At 42.6% G+C, this 24,591-nt stretch overlaps 1 protein-coding gene across 1 annotated transcript; it reads left to right on the top strand.

Moving 5' to 3' along the window:
- The first annotated feature begins 1,322 nt into the window (after nucleotides 1–1,322).
- On the top strand, nucleotides 1,323–17,449 carry LOC104931801 (SNF-related serine/threonine-protein kinase). The gene is made up of 8 exons (XM_010746889.3): nucleotides 1,323–1,620; nucleotides 5,646–6,008; nucleotides 6,358–6,576; nucleotides 7,052–7,298; nucleotides 11,397–11,538; nucleotides 12,805–13,017; nucleotides 13,342–13,476; nucleotides 14,823–17,449. The coding sequence occupies exons 2-8, from the start codon at nucleotides 5,886–5,888 to the stop codon at nucleotides 16,123–16,125; spliced, it is 2,382 nt and encodes a 793-aa protein (XP_010745191.2). The 5' UTR covers nucleotides 1,323–1,620; nucleotides 5,646–5,885; the 3' UTR covers nucleotides 16,126–17,449.
- The last annotated feature ends 7,142 nt before the right edge of the window (nucleotides 17,450–24,591 follow it).

The following is a 24,591-nucleotide window of genomic DNA, read 5'->3' as shown; positions in this document are numbered from 1 at the left end:
AACTAACTTAATTATATAACGCACTTGAACATTGCCCAGCTGGTTCAATGTAGAGAGAAGGGACACACACACAGTTGATGCCAACACACTTTCCCACCAACACCAACACCACCAGGCGTTGGATTCCTCCCTGACAGCCCCAAGAAAAGAAACTGGAGGACGGGTGAGTGTTGAAGGAGTCCTGGGGTCTAACTCAGTGGTCTGAATGACAGCCTGTTTGGATTTTATATCGGTGTATAAAAGCTGATAATGACCCATTGTCTCTTTTGTATAGGCTGATTTACAGAGTATATAAACACCAGTTCAATTGAATGCCTTGATCCAGATCTGATCCCAGGTCCGCACAGACACAGGCCCAGGTGAAGGAGATAAGGATGAAGTACATTTTGTGAAATTGCCATGAGGCCTGATAAACACTCTGAGCGTAGTTCTGACGTCAGAGATGAATGGTACCGAGGCGCAGTGATGATAGATGTGTCATTCACAAATAACAACACCGGAAAGCAGGCCAATTCCCCGTTAAAACAAAAGCACGGCACCAAAAAAAAAAAAAAGTGAGGCTGATCTTGATGTTTTAAGGTAAATACCTGTATATTAAGGGAAATGCCTATGTTTACTCAATAGACTGACATTAAAAAAATATATAGGTGACTTTTCTATTTACAGTTTTATTGTTATTTCTTAGCTCTTCTTAGCTGTTCTAACCTTTAAACTAAAGATATTTATATATATACACATTTCCAAGTTTTTTTCTTCTGTGCCTCGGTGTAATCATCATATCATTATACTGTAAATAATATATAATAAATCCCTCTCTTGTTGTATATACAAAAATGTAGAAATGTATGCATGCAATTTATTTAATTTAAATGTAATTCCTTCCACTAAACTGCAGTTAATTTTCTGTGAGTTTCACCAGGTAATATGTGAAGGGAATATATATATATATAATAATATATATATATATATTATATATATATATATATATTATATATTAATATTATTTTAACTGTAATTTTAGCTTTTATATGCTTATATATATAGATATATATATATATATATATATATATATATATATAATAATAGTATATATACACACATATAGATTAATAATTTCCCCCTGGGATTATTAAAGTATTTCTCATTCTGATTCTGATCTGATTATATTCAAATCCTGCCAATGGGGCTCCTAAATCTTACACACTGGACTTTTAATAATCACCTGCTTTAAAAAAAAAAAAGAAAAAAAGAAAAAAGAAGTCACTTTTTTAATTTCTGAACCTTTTATTTTGAAAGCGCCACTTCCTGTATTTCCGCGCTGCTTGAGTGTGTTTGACGCAACGGACAGCAGCGCGAGGGAGAGGGGGGAATAGAACGAGGGAGGTTGGGTTGACAGTGTGACAGACTCACGCGGGGACTCACCGGATTAACCGTTGGCCGGCTCGTTGTTTAGTCGGTTACCGAGTGCTGAAACTCAACGACCGGAGCGGTACAACACCACCACCACCATCCCCAGCCCCCCGCAAGCTCACCGCCCAGGAGCCCCCGCACATTCCCCGCAGGTTTATTAAAGGGAACAGATAGGACGGCTGGCAGGCGCTCGCTTCACATTCCTCTGTGGTAAGTAGGACTGGCGGTGTAGCAGCATGCAGGCTCAAGGTGTGGGCCCAGGTAGTTGTAGTTACAGCCGGGGCTCCGTTTGGATTTTTAGCTCCCCTTTTTAAAAAAATGCGCATCCCTCCAGGCGCATTTTTTTAGCATGCTGTCCGTGTCTTCGCAGCTTTCATGTGTATATGTGCTGTTGGCGCAGACCGCTCTGCTCTGTCATGTTATTGTGGATGCAGCCAGCAGGCATGTTGACAGCACGGAGGGGACTGTGTGTGTGTGTGTGTGTGTGTGTGTGTGTGTGTGTCCCATATGGGCACATATACAGTGAAAATATAGCTGATGCTCAGCACAGCTTGAACACAACAGTGCTTTGATATTCCAGTTAGTTGGCAGTGTAGTTTATTTATCACACATATGATGCTATTATTGCTTTTATTACACCCAACAAGGGACTTAAATCCATCCTGTGGCTCTGTGCAGTGACTTTACATTGACGGTGTATTTATTATAGTACTTATATAGTATGTTTTAGCTGAAGTAATGTGTTGTGGATCACTTATTATTTCTATATGGGCCATATCTATGCAGCATGCACAATTTCATGTCATATTTGTGTTGTATTCTAGTTGGCAGTAGGTAGCAAGATCCCCCTGTGAGTGTAGTTATGAGGGGTTGTGACATTATTAGGACAGGACGAGACAGAAAGAGAAAGAATGAGAGTCGACTTATGTTTCAGGCTTTCCCCTAATCTTGTTTTTGTGCTGTAATTTCAGGCTTTTTGTTGCAAAAATCTGTAACTCTGTGGTTCTGTGTAGTGATTTTACAACGATGTATAGTGCTACATTAACCCCATACGTACATACACTGGATCACTATATTGTTGTGCATTATTTCTACAGGGACCATATCTACGTAGCGTGCTGTGGTGTTACACTATTTTATGTCACATTTGCGTTAGCAATGGGTATCAAGATCCCTGAAACTTTTAAGTTATGAGCGTACGTGAGATTATTAGGACCGGACAGCAGAGGAAGAACAAGAAATGAGAGTCTATAAGTGTTTCTGTGTAGTGAATTTACAGTTATGTTATATTTATTATAGTGCCACATTAACCCCTTACACACAATATAATGTAGTGTATGTTTCTTTTATTAAGACCATATCTATGTAGCACTTTATGTTCCCACCATAACTGCTGTGGTGTCACACTACTTTATGTTGTATTTGTATTGTGTTCTAGTCGGCAGTGGCTTCCTAACCCGAGTAGCAAGATCCCTGCAAGAATGAGATTATTAGGACAGGACAGCAGAGGAAGAGAAATAAGTAATCTTTGTTTTTTTATGGTATAATTTCAGGCTTTTTATATTAAAATCTGTAAGTCCTTTGTTGACTGTTTGATTGTGGTTGTTTCTGTGGTTCTGCGTAGTGAATCTACACGGATGGATTATGTCATGTTAGTATTGTATTATGTCATATTAGTATTGTATTATGTCATGTTAGTATTGTATTCCTAAATTGAGCACATGATTATTAGGACAGGACAGCAAGTCTGAAACAGAAAGAGAAAGAAATAAGTGTCAACTTATAAATGTTCCAGGCTTTCCTCTAATCTTTGTTTTTTTATGACTTTTATGATTTCAGACTTATGTAATAAAATCTGTAGAGTCTTTTAAAAGTAAGTTACAAGGGGTCACGAGATTATTAGGACAGGGCAGCAGAAAAAAAGCAGATTTCTGCTACTCAAGTGTGAATTAAATGAACATAAAAGTCAACTTATGTTCAGTTTTTCATGCTTTTTTTTAATGGTGTAATTTCAGGCTTACATAATAAAACCTTTGGTTTTATCTGAAGCTCGTGAGCTGACTATCTCTCACTCGTTGATATCACAATCAAATGTACCAGGAAACTGATTTCTTGTTAAGAACCCGATATCTCACAGGTTGTGAGAGTGGTACAAGCTATTGTAACAGGTCCTTGAACTCTTACGTGTGTGTGTGTGTGTGTGTGTGTGTGTGTGTGTGTGTGTGTGCACACAAGCACTGGTAAATCAACAGGCCGCCAGCACCTTGAACAGTTATGCAACACGACTGGGACACTACTGTACTGTGCGTTGACATGTCAGAAAGACTGGAGGGCTGGCTTTAAAAATAGATGAGAACAAAACTTGTGATTTCACCTATCGCCTCTTTTTAAAGCGATCAAGTAATTACACACACTCTTGACGTAAATAAGAGGTTGATTAAGGCTAGCAGATCCAGATCCACCACACAGCCCACGTCGATCTCGCCTAACCTGCCCTGTCAGCCTGACTAGTGTGCCAGAGCTTTTGGTGTGTGTGAGAGAGTCTGTGATTATGTGTGTGTCTTCTTTCATGGCTTCATATTTTTTGAAACATCAACACCTACATGTTGTCAGTGTCGGGCGAAGAGCTCAGCAGTGTTAAGATTACTTTTGCGTCTGTGTGTGTGTGAGAGAGCGAGCGAGCGAGACAGAGCAGAGACAGATTGAGATGTCAGCCTCCTATTATAAGAAAAATTACTCACTCTTTTCTCACAGGTACAATCCTCCAACTGAGGATCACTTAAAAACCCCCAAAGAGCTTTTTTGGATTTTCATAGTTTCGTTTTAGCAACCTCAGATGAAGGTGCGTCTGAGGCGTTTTTCTCTTCTCCATTATCTCACTGGATCTGGTTATGTCGATAGGCGTGTTCCCTGGCAACTGTTATTATGATTTCCTGTTGTCTGTTTTGAATCCAGGTGAGTGGGGCACACCTAGACAAGGATCACCTCCCAGGAATGTTCTTTGCTTGTACATTGTGTGGGTTTTTTTTTTTGCTGTCTCTGTGCTCTTGGCACGCAGGTAGATTACCGGAAGAGGAATGCTGTGCCTCCCCTCGGGGCTTTGTTTCAAAATCAGGAAAGTGAAGCAACATATAGTGTGACGACAGTCGCTTCTGATGAGCAGAGTAAAGGTTCAGACGTGTGAGCATGGTGGTGTTTGAGATGAAGTGGTTTAGAAAAGAAGAAGAACACTGATTATGAAACAGTTTAAATATAGCAGTTGGACAATGATGCAAAATGCTAACTATAGATGAGAAAAGGTGATTCATTAATGAGTAGAATGATCGAAAATGACAATTTTAGTTTTAAAATGTGAAAAATCCAAAATATTTCCTGGTTCCTTTTCTTTGTTTGATATTGTTGTTAATTGAATATCTGACAGAACAATACATTTCATGGGTTTTTAAATAACTTTTTTGTCCACTTTTTACTAAACAAATAAATGTCTAATTATTGTAACTCGGAGACAAACTCTAATCAAATGCCAGTGATTGTCCTCAAATATCCATGTAGATAATTGAATCATCAGCATATTATGTGATTTAGGCCACATGTTGGGTTTTACATGTCTTAGGGCTAAAGTCTTTGTCACAATTATATATAATTTATAGATAATATGTACCCAGATTTTGTGATGCTAGCACCATGACTCAAATCAAGTCAATCAATTGATCTACCATTTTGGTAATAATTGTGAAACTTTTGTACGTTCGTTCATGATCTCATCTGGATACATTATAACAATTTTGGTGATCCACAGATGTTTTTTCCTTTTAGCCCCACAATCAGGTTACAAATTTTGTTAAAAATTTTGGTTTATAACCAAATACCTACAAAATTAGCTACCTTCCCACCAGCCTCACCTGTACATTTGTTTAGTGCTACTTATCAGAGGTGAACGTGATCATCTTCTCAAAGTACACCCTCACAGAGCTAGCGTGGCTGTTGATTCTTACTTTTGTTGTTTGTAAATTAATTACATAATCTGTAACTAATGTTGAATGACATGCTAGCATGCAGAGAATTCAGTGTTGCGGGTGACAGACGCATCCACGACTCAACATTTAGCAGGAATTCCTCCAATGCGGTGACTCAGCTTATTGTACTGATCAATTGAAGTGTTATATTGTCAGTCAGTATGAACAGCTGAATTCTGATTCCCTCTCTCTCTTTTGTTGTATCATTTTCGCCCGCAGATAACGAGAACACCACATTGCATTGACAACACAGCGGGGCAAACCTCGCAGGGAATCTTAATCTTGACCTCCTCACCCCCTGAAACTACCTCAAAAAGACCCCCAGCTGGTCTAGAATCAACCAAACCTACAACCTACACTACAAACCTCACCTAACTTCACTCAGGAGGAGATGGAGAACTGACCGGAGCGCAGCAGGCAACAGAAGGCAGTTACTCCCGTCCGCGTCTACCAGCAGCCATGGCGGGACTCAAACGTCATCATGATGGGAAGATCGCGGGGCTGTATGACCTGGACAAGACGCTGGGACGTGGACACTTTGCTGTGGTCAAATTGGCCCGACATGTTTTCACTGGGGAAAAGGTAGGCTTCCTCAAGTCTGCACATGGATGTGCAACGTTTGATGCCAGTTATTGAATTGCATCATTCAGTTTTAAATAGTTTCCAGCCTCACCCTTCAGAGACAGACATACCAAAGATGGGTGCCTGCTGACATGTGTAGAGATGTGATAAATCTCTCCTGAGATTAGATAATAGGTGGATTGATTTGCCAACATATTGTTTTGATAGAGGTGTTTCCAAACGAGGCCAAATACTTGTAATGTTTTGTTTGATAGTCATCACTATATCGACGCTACACATCAGCAATTAGCTGCTTCAGTCCACGAGTATTCGTATGTAGACAGTTTTTCTCATCATGCTGCTCTTTTAGGTCGCAGTGAAGGTGATAGATAAGACTAAGCTGGACCCGGTGGCGAGGGGGCACCTTTTCCAGGAGGTGCGATGCATGAAAATGGTGCAGCACCCCAACGTGGTGCGCCTCTACGAGGTCATCGACACGGCCACCAAGCTCTACCTCATCCTGGAGCTGGGAGACGGAGGAGACATGTACGACTGCATCATGAAGCATGACGGAGGCCTCACTGAAGAGGTGAGAGAGGAAGTATCTGCAGAAGTCTCCTTGATTCAGGGAGTCTGCGGGAAATCAATGAAGTATCATTTTAATATGAAACCTCCTGTGAATGGATGAAAATCCCTGAAGTTAAAATATCCAGGGGACACAGTTTAAATTTTTTAGCGGAAATGCAGTGAAGGACAGTTCAGAGGTAGTTAGACGCTCACCAATGCATTGCGCATACAAATTCTTTAAAGTTAATAAATTCCAGACACCAGGAGGCAACTGTGTGACATTGTAACAAATCAAGCAGGGAAAAGTGGGGAGACATTCTCAAAGTGAGCAATGACAACAGAGACTTTTTATTCACCTTTTATGTGCACTGCATGTTGAAGAGACATTTGACATTATTTCTTGTTCAGAGTTAGATTAGATGATCGATGACTCTTTTCTGTCTGTCGGTACAGAGCTAGATAGAAGCTTTCTAAGGTTTCTGTCTCGTCTTTCCCAGGTGGCCAAGTGTTACTTCGCTCAAATCGTCCACGCCATCTCCTACTGTCACCGGCTACACGTGGTCCACAGGGACCTGAAGCCAGAGAACGTGGTGTTCTTCGAGAAGCAGGGCGTCGTCAAGCTCACAGACTTCGGCTTCAGCAACCGGTTTCAGCCTGGGAAAAAACTCAACACCTCCTGCGGCTCGCTGGCCTACTCTGCTCCTGAAATACTGCTGGGGGATGAGTACGACGCTCCCGCTGTGGGTAAGTCTAAAGAACTGACAGAAAGGGGAAGATATCGGTGCTGATTTATCAAAGTCAGGTAGTGATTACAGCTTTTACTTTTACTGGAATGGGACACTGTCTCAGTCCACAGTCCACAGTGTGTGTTCCCAGCAGCAGAACATAGTACAGGCTGACCTCTACTGTATATCAGCCTGGTTCGCTGATGCTTTCACATTCACACACTCTCTATCTACTGATGTAACCTTCTGATAGTGCTGCATACACTTTGACCACGGTTTATGACCTGCAGTACTTTGGATGTACCCTGCAGACAACTTGGCAGCTTTACCAGCGAGCTGATAGAAAGGAGCGGAGCCGGAATTGCCATCCTACCGTAAACCTTACTTTACTTGTGTCTGCAGTTTGCGTTCATTGACAGTCACAGCCTTCCTGTGTAATAATATATCTGATATCAGATCAGGCTGAAATTGGTTTTCCTCTGACTTCTCAGCGCTCTCTTCTTCTGTGGTTGCACGTCAAGCAGCCTCACCATCGTCCTCTCCCATCGATAGCTGTACCAATCGCCGCTGAGCCACAGCTTAGATATTAAATTAAATTGTAATGGAAAAGAAATGAAACAGAGGCGTGCAGATTCAGGGAGGGGGGAAAAAAAGGACAAGAGAAAATAGAAGAGTGAGGAAAAGCATCAGTGGTGCCTCCGTCTTCCCAGAGGCCACTGCGTCAGAGCAGGAGAATCATTTTCTATTTTTCTGACTGAGTGGATTCGCAGTGGCTATTTTCTTCTGTCTGCCTTTGCTCCATCTCAGTCTCCTTTGTGCCAAACAGATGCTCTCAAAAAAATGAAAGTGGAGTGACGATAACTCTCTGTTGTTTGGCTGCATGTGTGGCCTTCGATGAAGCTGAATATGTGAGGTCAGCCGTCTGAGCACTTGACCCAGATGATAAATCAGATGTTTGTGGACGTTTCCATACAGCCTGCTCGCTATCGTTCCTTCAGCTGAGATGATGATGTTTTGATTGCGAGGATTATCCACCCAGCCGGGATGTAATGTTGTGCGATCCTATCTGTGGTGCAGTTTGATGTGGAAGAGGGCTCAACAGAGGCCAGCAGTCCTGACGTTGGGGGTGGGGGCTTTGCAGTAACCTGCCCTGGGATTACGTCGCTGCCAGGGTACCTGCTGACAGTCTGTAGGGTGCTGAGCTGTGCTGGTGACACGCCAGGTGGCGGCGAGCCCAGTTTGTCGCAGAGATAAAGAGGCTGTCCTCAGCTCGGCTCTCTCTCTCTCTCTCTCTCTTTCCAGTCGGGCCTGTTTTTGTAGTTTGTTTGCCCTTTTGAGGAAGTGCTGAAAATAATTTGAGAAGAAAAGTGATCCAAAATAGAAAGGAGGGGAATGTTGCACCAGTCGTCATGAGCCAATTAGCAGGAGCCAAACGCTCCAAATCCAAGGTGTCAAGTGCTTTTACCAGCAGAAAAGCTTGACTTGACCACCATTCTCTCACATTAAGCATCAGGACTAGGGCTGCAAATGAAAACATATTTCATTATCGATTCATCTGTTCATAAAATGAAAAGAAAAAAGTGAAAAATAGCCGTCGTGTTGTCCCAGCTACCACGGTGACATCTACAAATAGCTTGTTTTGTCCAAACTCAAGCATATGAGGGATAGAAAATGGTTAAAGACAAACAGTCAGACAAATCAACAAAAATAAGTAAAATTTTAGTCTCATGCAGAACATTTGAAGTGAGTGAAGGGTTTAACACAGTACAAGCATGTTTTGGGAGCAGCTGATGGACTAGTAAATGCTATGAAAAGATGCTTGCCTCCCTTTGCCTTCTGATGTTATGCAATGTGTGGGCTCTAGCTGCTTTCTGTCTTCAGTAAATGGAAATTTAAATATAGATTTCTGCTTCCTATTCAAGAAGCACAAGCTGCACTTCAACCACAACAAAAAAAAACATTAGCTTACCTAATAAGAATTACAAAGAACATATCCTGGGCTGGGCACATGCATAATTCATAGCATATCTGTACAAAATGAACACGCACACACGTGGGAGCTTTTTTTTTTCCCTTAGAAAAATGATGTTGCATAATGATCGGCAGGACAGGATGCGGAAATTGGCCCGCTCAGCCTTGAGGGTTAACAGTGTAAAGACACAAGGGAGCGCTTGTTGGTTATCTCAGGGAAGCAGTTGGTGTGAAAATGCAATGCAGGACAGCAGAAAGGGATGTTTACATTCCCAGCTGTCGCCAATAAGTAGCCGGCGTCGTTACCTTGAGTGATGCTAATGTGCAGTGACGTGAACGGCGTTACCCAGAGATGTGTCAGCCATCTGGTTTATAAATAAAGTTATCGAGGAAAAGGAAGGAAGTTTGGCGGGCCGCTGACGCAAGTAATGAGGGAGCAGGGTCACGGTTGCTAGGATACGTTGGCTAGGGGTAAGATGGTGGTGGGGACTGCAACAGCGCTCGCTCCCTCCATCAGCAGTATGAGACGCTCCTTCACAGCCTCAGAGCAATAAATACTCGCCACCCACAGTAAACTGGCACGTTTGCTTTACCAGACTGAAATCTCCAGCGGATCTGAGCAAACTGCGATGATATGAAGAAATGTGGAGACACATCACCGGGGGTGTTGAGGAGGATAAACCCTCCTCCTAGTTTTAAAGTCTTTAATATATCAAACTGATGCAAGCTGCACAAGCGCAGGCTCTGTCCAGGCAGTCACTGATGTGTCTTTGGAAGAAAAAGTCATCTGCTTCACAAGAAGTGTCACATTTCTGGTTGGTTTTAATGTAAAGAGAGAGAAGTTACTTCATTTGATCAAATAATCATGTACATGGTTCCAAATCCAGAAAAGAAACGCCACAGAGAATTTACCAGCAAGGAAAACACACTCAACAGAAGTGTTGACTTTTGGTTTTATGGAAAAATGGAAAGATGGTAAACAAAGCTCGGGTCTTGTACTTCTGGATACGGCTGGGTTGTGGAGAGCTTCGGTGGGGAATCCGCTGTCGCGCCCGGGTAGAGTAAGAAGTAGAACAAACAGAATCTATAGGGGACGCAGAATACGACATGATTAGGAGAGTATTTATAGTTTATGCCAGCAGAGGCACGATGGAGGTGTGTTCCTGCTCCTGAAACTCTTTTTTAGCATCCTTGAGCTCATCGTTTTGTTTTTTTTATCGCCAGCGACGTTCACTCTCACGGCTCTCATCAATCTCCAGCCTCAGCAGGAAGCTGCTCGCTGATAAATCAGCCCCCATGCACACTAAGATAAGCAAACAGCTAGCCAAGAAACACAACTCTGAATCAATACTAATGCTGCTGTGTTTGCTGGCTGGTATTTAAACAGGCAACTGTTTGATAGCATGTTGGCTACAAGTTTATAAGGTGATACGTCTGTTCCTGAATCAAATGACTTCTGCTGATCAAGCAGAAGCTTTTGTTTTATTTCACTCCACGTAAAGACCAAAATCTTGCACTTAATGTTCCAAAGCGGTTGTGGCAAAGGCGTCAACGTGCTGACAGGGAAACAGTATGCTTTTATGTTACCGTCTCTCTGCTCGTAGTCGTTTTATAAGACTGCAGAATGTGTGTCAGTGGACCATCCTTCTGACCCGAGCGGCAGAGAATGCCCAGAGCAAAAAAAAAAGAAAGAAACCTTGCTCTTTTAAAATGAATAATCGGACTAAAGGAAATGTTCCATGAAATTAGCATTCATATAAAGCTCTGAGCGATGAACATGTTAACCCACTTTCCTTCGGCTGTGTGTTTGTGTGGGAGTGCGCACATGCGTGTGTGTGTGTGTTGGAGCATGACAGCGTGCACAGCCTCATCCTTGGTTAGGCAGATGTGTCCTAACCCCGTACATATTTATGGAAATGGCTGTGATCAAATATGATTCACGCTTCATTTAAACTCACAAGGCTCTTGTTTTTTTTTTTTTTTAATCTAGGTCACTAAGCAAAAAGTATGTGTGCTTGACTTTTTTGGTCTATCATTGTTATTTATTTTTCATTTCTGTGGCCTTCCTCCTGAAATATTCACACTGTGTTCTCATGTTATGTGCCACATAAGGTGTTTTGACACCATTCCCTCTTTTTCTCTGCAGATATCTGGAGCCTGGGGGTTATCCTCTTCATGCTGGTCTGTGGTCAGCCCCCCTTCCAGGAGGCTAACGACAGTGAGACGCTCACTATGATCATGGACTGTAAATACACGGTGCCTCCACACATCTCCCATGCATGCAGAGAGTGAGTAACACGCACATGCACATATACCTCACACAAATGGACAGAGTACTCTGCAGGTGCTGCATATTTCATGTTTGTAGATGTGTGAAGAAAAAGAAGAGCGGCCCCTCTTCTTCGTCTTGCTGCTGCTGCTGCTGCTGCTTCCTCGTTGTTCTGCTTTTCACACGGTGCTGCAGTCAGCTGCTCCACCGGAGATGCGGCTCGCTCCGCGTTAAGTGTATCTAATGCACCTTTTAAAATCGGCCCTCTATTTTTAACATTGTGAGGGTTTAACGATGCGTCAGGGCAGAGCGACGCAAAAAATAGCTGCAGAATACATTTTTTTGAACGGCTGTAGCTTTGAACACAACGTTTTTGAACGTGACTTTGTTAGTTTATGTTGCTTACAGTACAACAAATATTGGCGCATGTCCTGAACCGTGTTGTTTGTCTGAGCCTTGAGTAAACACCACAAGTTAGTTATGTCATCTATCTTAGCTGGAAGGTGGACAGTTTGTTTACATGATTATCTCCATGTTATTATAAGATTATTCTGCTTATTCCAACTTAGGTCTGAAGTTTTGGCCACATTTGTGGAGCATAGATTTGCAGTTGTAGTTCAAGCAAAGCTCAGAAGTTGTGCTTGCATCAGCTAATCGTCTTCCAGCTGCTTCATTCATGCTTCACGATCACTGCCATCATCAGCCTTTCCTTTGAATGTTTTAGGCATTTTGAGATCGCTGTTCTAATTATATTAACGTTGTATTCAACGATGGGGATTGGGCAAGAAACATGAGCATCTACACGATTAGACAGGCTGTAAACAACTGAGAGTGAGAGCATCAAGATGTTGCTAACAGTCCCCATTCTCAGGGGAAAGCTATTTACAACTACAGCAAGTACAGTAGGTCAGTAGGTCAAGTACAGTGCGGCTGTGGGTCGTCCACTAATCAGACGATCGGTGGTTCAATCCCTGACTCCTCCGGTCTGCATGCCGATGTGTCCTTGAGCTCCTGGAGGCTGCGCACTTGGTGTGTGAATGAATGGTTAGCTCCCATGTCGGCTCACATATTATGGACCTTGCATGGCAGCTAATGCCATCAGTGCATGAGATATGTAGTGTAAAAGAGGAAGATTAGACAGGGGCTATGGAAGTACAGTCCATTTATCCATGTCTAACCTAATTATCACAGTTACTATGGTAATATTATCTAAACACAGCTCAAGTCTGCCCAGATGTTTCTGTAGCTCCTCCATAACCTCGTTCCCCTCCGTGACTCCCTCTAGTCTAATAGCCCATATGCTCCAGAGGGACCCCAAGAAACGAGCGACCTTAGATGAGATCCAGGCCCACCAATGGCTTCAAGGCGTCGACCCCTCCCCGGCCACCAAGCTGTCCACCCCTCTGGTGTCCCATCGCAGCCTGTCGGAGGAGGAGCACGGCTCCATCATCCAGCGCATGGTGCTGGGAGGCATCGCGGACCGAGACACTATAACTGAGTACGTATCCCTCCATCGCACACACATGCAGAAATTAACACGCTGCTACTCTTTGCTGCTACTAATCTCCAAAAATTCAGCACAGTCCCGTAGTCCAACCGAAGCTTAATTGAGTGTCATCAACAGTTTAATTGCCATTAACAACCAGCTGGCAGTAAATCCTGAGCTGTTGCCATGTCAAATTAAATCTCCACCCCCGTCACTTCCTTTTGACTCACGGTCAGGGTTTGGTGTTGATCTGCGTGTTGATGTGTGTGAGTTTGTGTGTGTGTGAGTTTGTGTGTGTTTTGGAATTCAAATTGATTTCTCTGTCTGTCTTTTCAGGGCTTTGGAGTCGAATCAGTACAACCACATCACAGCTACATACTTCCTGCTGGCTGAGAGGATGCTGAGGGAGAGGCAAGAAAAAGAGCAGCACAGCCAGACACGATCACCAAGCCCCAGCAAGGCCCAGTTCAGGTACACACACACACACGTTTCTGGAGACAGAGTGCTGCCTCTGCAATGCTGTGTACTGTCAGTACTGGCAAGTCTGACAGCAGATGGACAGACATTTCATTTTATATTCAGTGAACGCATCCTGACTCTTACAGCAGCTAGATATCTGGTTAGTGTTTAGCCTCTGTTCATAGAAGCTAAGTAGGCGAAATGCTAACCAGATAGCCGTGTACTCTGCAGCACAGATCTGTGCAAGACTGCCCATCTGTAATTACCCAAGCACTCGCTATTATGTTGTCTATCTCAACTGATTAAGTGTGTTTGCAATATGCAAATTACACAACAGATGCAAACCCCTCTCCCCGCGTCCATCCTCTCTGCATTTGGTTTAAAATCTTTAGAATATAAACATGCGATGTGACTATTCCATTAATGTGAAGTTGGTTGTAATAAAAGATGCATCCTAAATGCAACCTATTAAACTTAATTCAGTGTTTTCTCTTTAGTTTTTTATTATTTTCTACACTGTAGATTAACACTGAAGACATCAAAACTATGAAATAAGACACATGGAATTATGTGGTGAACAAAACCAGATTATGTTTTATATTTTAGATCCTTCAAAGTAGCCACCTTTTTGCTGTGAGGACAGCTTTGCACACTTTGAATTCTCTTAATCGGACTCAGGAAGTTGTCACCTCGAATGCTTTTCCAACAGTCTTGAAGGAGTTCCCATATATGCTGAGCACTTGTTGGCTGCTTTTCCTTCACTCTGCAGTCCAACTCATCCCAAATCATCTTAATTAAGTTAAGGTCAGGTCATCTGACACAGCACTCCATCACTTTCCTTCCTCATCAAATAGCTCTTACATAACCTGGAAGTGTGTCATGTTGAAAAACAAATGATGATCCCACTAAGCTCAAATGCTTGTGGTAGCCGTGTTGGTTAAGTGTAGCTTGAATCAGATGTCACCAGAAAAACACCCCCACACTATTACATCTGCTCCTCCATGCTTCAAGGTGGGAACCACACATGTAGATACCATCCGTTCACCTTTTCTGAGTCTCACAAAGACACAGCAGAACCATACATTTGGACTCATCAGACCAAAGTTCAGTTTTCCACTGGTCCAATGTCCACTATTTGTGTTCCTTGGCCCAGTCTTACCTTTTGACTGGTACTTTATTTAAATAGAGAAAACTATCTGTTAAGGGAATAGTTCAACATCAATATCAACAATATATTTTTACTCTTTCTAAACTCATCTATCAGAGAGTTAGATAAAAAGATTGATACCACTCTCATAACGACAGTACTGCTAATTCAGCCCACTAAACCTTGTGTTCTGTGTGTTTAACCTTCACAGGCAGTCCTGGCCCACCAGAGTGGATGTTCACCAGGATGTCAGTGATGGCTTGGGTGGTCCGGGTATCTCCCACCCTGGGGGGCCACAGTCTCCTGCCCGCAGTGCTGAGAGCCTCCACAAAGGCCCTAGGCCCAAAACAGCTCTGCTGGACCTCAGCCAGCGTCAGGAGAACCACAGCCTAACATCCAGCCAGCAGCAACCTCCGCGACAGAACCCGGAGAGGGGGCTCAGGCCTCTGGTAAAGCCCCACTCCAACCCCCTCAGGCTGGGCTCTTTGACCTCAGTGGGCCCTTGCAAACCTCGTAGTCCCAGTCTTTTTAGTGTGGAGGAGGATGAGGAAGAAGAGGGGGAGGAAGACAAACGCTTATCTCCTTCTGCCCTACCTACTCAGGTGGTGCTTCGTTGCAAAACCTCTTCATCATCTATGTCTTCTGGTAATCGCCTGACGTCCCGTATGAGTGCTCCGGTTCTCAACCAGATCCACGAGGCGGACACAGAGGACGAGGAAGAGGAGGAGAGGAGGGAGCTGCATGGACTCGGCCCGCCCAAACCTAGCCTCAGCCTCAATCTGAACTCTAGAATACCATCACCTTCATCGCTTATGTCATCGCCTAAAACTGTTGGTGTAACAGCACCAGTTGCCGCTTTCACCCCGAGCTCAGAGACGAGTGACGATGAGACGGAAAGTCACCATAAACCAGATCTAGCGAGCGTAGGTGGACGAGGGGATGAGAGAAAAGCTAGGAAAGAGGATAGAGAGAAAAGCGGGTCAGGCCAGGCCAGTCCATCCAACTGTGCCAGTCCTGGATCAGGTTCAGGCCAAGGAAAGGGAACAGCCAAAGCTGCCAGCGGCCTGGTGGAGAGCTTAAAGCTCATGAGCCTGTGCCTGAGCTCTCAGTTTCACAACCTAACGGGGGGAGGAGGAGGAGGAGGTGGCGGTGGCAGCGCCGGCATCGTTGGCGGGGACGCCCAGGACCGCCCCATGTGGAGGATGTGCATGGGCGGCTCCACTGGTAGTCTGGATAAAGTCTCACTCCTGGGCGGTCCTTCACCCCGAGGGAACATGTACCACCACCAGCCCCCGCTGGGTGACGCGTTAGCGGACCCGCTGCTTGAGGGCACCTGCACAGGCACGCTGAGGCTGGGAGAGCTGGACCTAGCCAGGGAGAACCACAGGAACATGAAGAACCGTGTGCTGCAGATGCCTCTGAGCGACAAGACTCTGTCTGTCAACATCCACCGGAGCCCCAAGGAGGGTCTGCTCTGTACCCCGACCCCACACAGCTGCTGCCAGGTCATTTAGAGCTGCACACTCCTCCACTCTCATCTCTACATCATCTCACTTTTGTTTCAGTCTCACATTTTTTATTATTTAACACGTAACGGTGGATTACTGGGAGAAAGTCCAGATGCCAACCTTGCACATTTAGAGACGCAAAAAGTCTCCGTGGAGGAGGCTGGGTGCCATGCCAAGTATGTGAAGCACTTTCAGCAGATTAAACGGGACACTAAAGGGACATTTTAACCCGCTGGTGTGTTTTTAAAGTAAGAGACATTAAGTATGGAAACAGATACAGGAGGTGCTCACATCCTTGCACACTTTACACTGTATGTACACATTTTACACACACACCTATATCACTCTGACAGGCTGATAAGCTGGTGAGTTTTAGTGTCATGTTACATCATATTTTGTTGTGTTTTGTTTTAAGTATGATTTTTTAAATTATGTTTTTTGAGACAATCATTTTATTTTTTATTTTTTATTCTGACTGAAAGTGGAAGTTGTGACAGTGTTTTCCTTCGAGTGAGGACAAATGAACAGGGTGAAAAATGCAGCACTTATATATGACGGTGGCACGCACACAGTATTTTGTAGTCTATCACTATTTTATTTTTCTATCTCGAACATGCTCTGCAGACTCGCACACTCACTCGTCAAGCCTCTGCGCGGTTACACAGCAGAGTTTGTGTACATATGTGAATAACCTCCTGTAGTATTGACGGTAAAGTTGTATCGCAGTAGAAACCTGAGTACTAGATCCTTACACACTATTATTCATCACTCCCTACGGGATATTCAAGGTTTTTGGTTGAACCCAGAGCCAGAAATGTTTTGACGGCTGATTTAAAAAATCTCCCCTGAAATACTAAACTAGAGGAAATGATCACACGTGTAACGGCAGCTCTTTAAAATTCAAAAGTGAACGACCCGCTGGGTGGAACCTAAACCGTGTACATCTCGTAGCTTTCCAGGATCACAGTAGCCACTGTTGTAGCGTATTCCAAGACAAAAAACAACAAAACGGGGGTTTAAATAGAACATAACAACGCCGCCCCGCTCAAATATCGGTCTGTGTAACTGGATGTGTGACCCACCCCTAAGTGGAATATATAACTTGACAGTGCATGTGTTTTGCTGTAGCAACCTTATTCTTACCCACTGAGGTCAATCCACCTGCTGTATCTACCGAAGTAAAAGATTCAAACGGTCACTTTACTGTAGCCTCACAGCAATACCAGCGACTGCAAAATGTACAACAAAAATGGATGTGCCATAAAATCTGTCTTGAGCATATTGTACTGTATGTATATGATAGAGATCTATTAAAACGATGTGAATGATGTCTAAATGCATGTTTCTTTCCTTTGGTGGAGACCCTTGGTATTTTTACACTGAACATGTACATATGCAAATGTACAGAAAGGTATTAAAGCCAATCTTTATTGTGGGCTGTGACTCTCAGCCCTCCATCTTCACCTACAGACGTGTATATATATACCCTGATATATGTACATATATCTACCTGTACTTCTACAGTAGATATCATCTTCAGCTTTCTTACATATGTCCATCTCACGTTACTACAACTACAATAAAAACAATGGTGCTTACATTTCTAATATTCACATCAGGGAGAGGAGAGTAACATGAAATGTCAGTGTAGTCGATATATAAATTAAAATATATATATATAAATTCCACATTTGGTAGAATTAGTCTTTCTGTACCCTCGTAGAAGAAGTCCACTGTTCCCTTTTGAATCTTCCAGTGTACAGTTGTGGCCAAAAAGTTTTGAGAATGACTCGGTTTTTATGATGGCAATTTGCATATACTCCAGGATGTTATGAAGATCTTTGCCATGAAGATGAACTTAATCCCAAAAAAGCATTTCCACTGCATTTCAGCCCTGCCAGAAAAGGACCAGCTGACATTATGTCAGCGATTCTTTTGTAAACACAGTTGATAGTGTTGATGAGGACAAGGCCTGAGATCACTCTGTCACGCTGATTAAGTTAGAATAACAGACTGGAAGCTTTAATAGGAGGGTGGTGCTTGTAATCATTGCTTCAGAAGGCTTCAGGGACCCCAAGAAAGTCCAGCAAGTGCCAGGACCGTCTCCTAAAGTTGACTCAACTGCAGTATAGTGTGAGTGCATCTGCATGCACATTGAGGCGAAGACTTTTTGAGGATGGCCCGGTGTCAAGAAGGGCAGCAAAGAAGCCATGTCTCTCCAGGAAAAACATCAGGGACAGACTGATATTTTGCAAAAAAAAAGTACAGGGACTGGACTGCTAGGGACTGGGGCGGGGGGGTCATTTTCTCCGATGAATCCCCTTTCCAATTGTTTGGGGCAAACCCGGAAAAAAGCTTGTCCAGAGAAGAAAAGACGAGCGTTACCATAAGTCCTGTGTCATGCCAACAGTAACATATCCTGAAACTATTCATGTGTGGGGTTACTTCTCAGCCAAGGGAGTGGGCTCACTCACAATTTTGCTTCAGAACACAGCCATGAATAACGAATGGTACCAAAACATCGCCTGAGAGCAACTTCTCCCAACCATCCAACAACAATTTGGTGACAAACAATGCCTTTTCCAGCATGATGGAGCACTTAGCCATAAGGCAAAAGTGATTTCCAGCATGATGGAGCACTTAGCCATAAGGCAAAAGTGATAACTAAGTGGCTTGGGGAACAAATTATCAAAACTTTGGGTCCATGGCCAGGAAACTCTCCAGACCTTACATTATATTAAATTCTCAAAACTTTTGGCCACGACTGTACGTGATACTGGACTATGATCTTTTTTTTTACTTTAGCAGCTTTGTATCTTTCTTCTGTTTCAAAAACAAAATGTCTTTAAATAGAGAATAAGACTCAGAGATAAAGACTCCAGGATCAGTGCTATCTGAGCTTTGAATACTGTGCTCAAGGCTTTGTGTATGCCAATCCAATACAAACTCAGTTTGGGGCAGATCCAGAATGTGTGCTAATGATTTGCCTCAGTTGAACCACATTATCTCCAAACTCATTTATCTGTATTTCTCCTGGTATGGGGGAATTAGTTGAGGACCTTTGAAAGATTGCAAATTTTCACTCTGGAGTCAATTTTTTTTTAACTAATCCACATTTTATCTGTGTGTTTAGAGACAGTAGTGTTTGAGTTCATCAAACATGAGGCTTTTTGAAGAGTAAAGGAAGAAATACTCACTGTAGTGTTGCCAAAGAAGACAAATAAAGTATAGTTTTTAGTATTCTACGCCAAGATTACATTCCTGACAGTACAGAGGAGACTTTGAAAAAAGAAAAAAACATTATAGGGATAAAATGTACAGAAATTAGAATCGAAAAGGAAAATTAATAAATAAAAACAAACATTTTGTGATTTTTATAAATACCGTCCATAATTTATAGGGGATATCTGAACTCACAGCGTGACTACAGCCATGTAAGCATAGACACCATGAGTGATATTGAGGCATTTCTTTCATCATTTATATCATTACTTTATATATTTTTAGTAGCATACACCACATTGAGTGATGATGTATAGTGAAATCTATAGAATTAGACAATTTAAAGTCATTTAAAAACACTGATTTATGTGAACCTGTCATTAAAAGTACTACACAGACTGCGAAAAACAGTTGCATCATGTAAAATAATAAAATAATGTCTGTCAAAGGGGGCCTGACAAAAAGACATTGGAAAAATAGAGCTCACCACATACAGACTAAAGATCAGGATGTTTCTGCCTCTGCTGCCTCAATTTCATTTGTTCTTCTCAGTCACTTGTGAGTCAACTTTATGGTAGTTTAATACAAAATGTGTGTGGGGGAATTAAACAATAGAGGAACACTTGAAAGAACAACTGTTTTAAATCTTGGCTTGGATTGTTTACTTTGACTGCACACGGAGAAAGTAGTCCCTTATAAACTTCATGTTACTTTGTGTTCCAAATCTGTAAACACGGATTATCTCTACGGACGAGACTGGATATAGCAGAATGGGCCTTTGTGCACTACAAATTCTCCCATTGTGTTTATTTTCCTGAATGGTCTCAAAGCACCTCCTCACCACCACCAAACACTGTGGGGAGTTGTAATCTCTGCAACATCTGGGCTACTGTTCCACATCAGCCAGCTGGGCGGAAATCAGATCAGACCAGATGAGATCTAGGGTCGACCATAAACCCATGTGACCCAGAGGCTTGCACACACACACACGTATGAAATACACACAAACGAGCTGAGGCACATAAGCCACGTAGGATAACATGTATATTAATGAGCAGGTGACAAGGTGTGATGTGGGTTTTAAAAGGATAGTGAGTCAGAGAGAGGATGTCATGTGTGCACCGAGGCACGTGCTGGACCTCTCTCTGTACATCTACCTTCACAATTTATACAAAATATTGAGAATATATTGAATATGTCAAGGATTAAGCGACCCCGTGAGTCCAGTTAGTCTCTGTGGTTTGTGCGGTGGATGCTGTGTGGTGTGCAGGGGCTAAATCTGGACGACTGGCAGGGAAACATCATCCACAGACACTATGCTCACAGCAGATTATCTGATTCTGGCAGGTCACTGTGCATTAACAGAACATTAACCCTTTACTGACATTTGTACTAATAAAAAACTGGATACATTTTCCTGTTAAATCTGTAGAAATTGTTGAAGCTGCATAGTAGTCCAAACAAGCCAACACAGCCACCACCATCACATCCTAATATGTTGGCAAACTGCCATCCAGCTGAGGCAGAACATCATTTTTATTATCATTATTATTTATTTCAGTTTCAGTTTTCACTCTCCTGTTTGCTCTCCATCAACAAAATATGTGTCGCGAGCTAGAGACCGAGTGAGACTCAATTATACAGTTAATGTTTTGGCCACGTTTTGTGACTTTTCTGCCTCAAAATAACAACTTCACTATCTTTTTGATGCCACACTGACTTGTAATCAGATGAATATTACCCTGCTGCGAACTATAGCTGCTGTTAATGTTAATGTTAATGTTAGCTCAGGTACAGTATATTTACCTGCATAATTAACAGCGTGGCTTCAAGACGACTCTTCAGAAACCTGTGTGACATATGCTATCCATTCTTTTTTAGTGTCAGTGGTCAACACAGGTGTTTCCAATGATACTAATTAAGGTTTCGGGACCTTAATTAGTATCACTGGTAACACCTGTGTTTACCTACTATTTCATGTAAATAGAAACAGTTCATTGTATGTATCTCCCCGATTTTATATTGTATTGGTCTCTGGTTGGTTAAAGATGGTGGCTGTCTGTCAGCAGAGCATTTAATATCTGACTCAGTCATTGTCACTGTCAGTGGAGCTGAATGTTAAGGCTGAACTCCTGCCACCAAGCTGTCAGTAGAGCTGCTGATAAAACTGTTTTAAGGAACAAAGCGCCTCCCAAACACACACACACACACACACACACACACACACACACACACACACACACACACACACAGCAAGCTAGACAGATCCCACACCACTTAGATTAATACGGCCTGCTGAGACACGACACTCTTCCGTTATTTTAAAACTTTGTGTCTTTGTGACTATGCCTAACCGACACACACACACACACACACACACACACACACACACACACACACAGACACTGTTTGACCATCTGATGGAGCTTTTTTTAAATCTGACATTGTGTGTGTGTGTGTGTACATTGCATTTCACTGTAGGCTTGATCAGCGTGTCACTGAAACAGTGTGTTTGCCCATCTCGCACAATGTGAAACCAAGGACTGCCAGAGAGAGCAGGCGACAGAGACAGAGACAGAGAGAGAGAGAGTGTCAATTAAAGACAAATTTTCATTAGCTGTGACAGCCTGGGAAAAGGCAAACAGGAGAGAGAGGGTATCAGAAAAAGAGCAGTTATTACACGGAAGACAGCAAGACGCTGTGGCAATTTAACGACAAATAACCCTGCGAGACTCAAATTATATGACCAAGAATAAAAAGAGAAAACAGCAGCGGGGCTAAAACAAGGAGATGGATGTGAAAAAAAAAAAAAAAAAAACACTTTCATGGTGTGAAAAAAGGCAGGACACAGCTGGACAGCACTGAACATCAAAGCTTGTAACAAGCAGCCACAACAATGCTGCTAAACAGGAAATCATGAAACAGCACGGAGGCAAAGACGACTGCAGGTTAGCTTTAAGGTTGCAGCTTGAATATGAGAATTCTTCAGATCAATGAAAGCAGAGATCAAATCAGACAGTTTTAGGATATTGTGCTCACTTCCAGAGTGATATGAATTGTAGCGTGGGGAAGCATAAATGAAGCTGGATTGACAGTACAGGTTGCAAGGACATCATCAGTGGGGATGGCAGACTTCCTCCCAAGTCACATCCTGCCGATTCTGAAGGACACCTGCTTTTAATGATCCTAAATACAAGAAGGCCTTTTGGATGTTACCCAAACTCATTTTGATAAAAACCCACAGAGGCTTCTCAACCGTGAGGCAGAGAAATCTGGCAAGAAAGCCCTTTTGTTTCTAAAGTAATGAACAATTGTAGCCTGCAGTCTTTTTCCAAATAAGGTGAAATAGCCTGGAGGGTGACAATAAACATTCATTGTTTGCTTTTTAAAAGGATCACTTCATTGATTTTACATGCCAAAGTCAATTTACTAGTCACGGAAAGCACTGAGCCTCTGCAAACAGTTGTATCATGTCTGCTGTTGTTCTTAATAGACATTGGTCAAGTCTGAGGAGATTACTCAAGTGATGTTTCAGCCCCAGGACTGTTATATAACGGTCTTACTAAAGATACTATGCTATAAGTTGCATGGTTAGGCGTAGGATCCAGTATTTTTGGCAACTTTAGCCACTTGAGGCACTGGAAACAAACTGTGCATTTAACAGTGAGTCATTTTGACGCCACCTGGCGAATGTACGTCCAATGTTCACACTCTTTTAGCTCTGGTTTTTGGTCTCCACCAGCCTTCTGGAACTTTAGCTGCAAAGCTAGTTACTAACTATTTTAGTTGGTCCCAGGACTGTTACATGAAGGTCTAACAAAAGGATCTTATGCTATCTTAAGCGTAGGATCTAGTATTTTTGGAGTTTAAACCAAATCTGCTACGACTTGAGGGTAATTGCAAACTTGATAGCACCAGTTGCTTATTTATAATTCCTTATTCATATGGACATCACCTGGTGAATGTGCGTCCAATATTCACGCTCTTTTAGCTCTGGTTTTGGTCTCTACCAACCTCTGAGGGGAATATCTGGCTCTATAGTCACTAAGCCAGTTGTTAACTCCGATATTTGGTGCTTGACAGGTACTGTATAGTGGGTGAAAACGAATTCTTCCTCCTTGATGATGACACTGACAGCAACAAATGAACCAAAACAAAAGTAAAGTTGTGGGCCATAAAAACAAAACGATTACCTGAAAGGTGCTAAAATGCTCCGTAGAGCTGAGGGGAACTGCCAAATTGGTATTGGCTTTATCACTACGAGTGGCTATTTCCACGTTCACATAGGCTTGCGATCCATTGTAATACAAAAATATTGATTATAGCTGCTTTAAAGAGCTACATTTCTTCATCTCTGCTGGATCAATTTTCCAAAATTTTAGTCTCTCAAATTCAATACTAAATCAACTCAAGTCAGTTTTATTTGTATAGCCTATAGCATTATATAACCTATAGCCCTGTAATACAGGTACTATTATACTATGGAGCAATATGAGGCCCAGCAAATTTGGAGGAATATGAGAGCCAGGAAAATGTCATGCAACTTCCAGGAGATCATTGGAGTACTTTAAAGATCTGTTCAGCATGAGGTCACGAATGATAGATCTTGAAATTAGCCATCTGAATAAGGAATGATAATGATAATGGAATAATATGTGCAAATATGTATGTGTATGGCCCAGCTGTACTTTTAAATCGATGTAAACAAAACAGTTGGAACAAGCGTTGAATTTTGCCTGGTGACAGGCTGTGTCTCAGAGACCAGATTTAGTTCTGCAGAGTCAATAGCTTCAGTGAAAAGAGAGAAATTAGCCGCTTTATGGGATTTTATGAATCAGCAGCACTCCAGTATCACTCCCAGTGATCACTGATGAGTCTCGCTTCAGCACAAGTCTCAATGTGAAAGTCTTAATGTCTTCTTTGGATCCATTTCATTCCTTCTGTGTGGGGGGTGAAGAGAAGTCATCACATCAACAGCTTTTCCTGTGCTGCGTCTGTAGAGAATAACCAACCAGCTGGCAAACTCCAGCTCTGGCTCTGTTAGTCTTTCCTGATGCACTCAGTCAGAATTGAAATGCTGTGATCATTAGACTCAGACGCCTTCGGTGTAATGTGAGAGCTGTGAGGTGCTGTGAAGAGCTCTCACTGCATAAAGGCAGACAATTTTCGGAGTTGTGGGGGAAGTGACTGCACCTTAAAGATCATCGGTAGGATTCAAAATTAACTTTCTTCTTTCATAACACAAACACG

Source organism: Larimichthys crocea, chromosome XIII, assembly GCF_000972845.2.
Source record: "Larimichthys crocea isolate SSNF chromosome XIII, L_crocea_2.0, whole genome shotgun sequence".
Taxonomy (NCBI): Eukaryota; Metazoa; Chordata; class Actinopteri; family Sciaenidae; genus Larimichthys; species Larimichthys crocea.
The sequence above is the reverse complement of the archived record's forward strand: the minus strand, read 5'-3'. Positions and strand labels throughout refer to the sequence as shown.

Excerpts from the sequence above, each read along its gene's own strand:
- LOC104931801 (XM_010746889.3), top strand. The coding sequence starts at position 5,886 with ATGGCGGGACTCAAACGTCATCATGATGGGAAGATCGCGGGGCTGTAT. Across the intron at positions 6,577-7,051 it reads ACGGAGGCCTCACTGAAGAG|GTGGCCAAGTGTTACTTCGC; the intron begins GTGAGAGAGGAA and ends CGTCTTTCCCAG. Across the intron at positions 13,477-14,822 it reads CCCAGCAAGGCCCAGTTCAG|GCAGTCCTGGCCCACCAGAG; the intron begins GTACACACACAC and ends TAACCTTCACAG.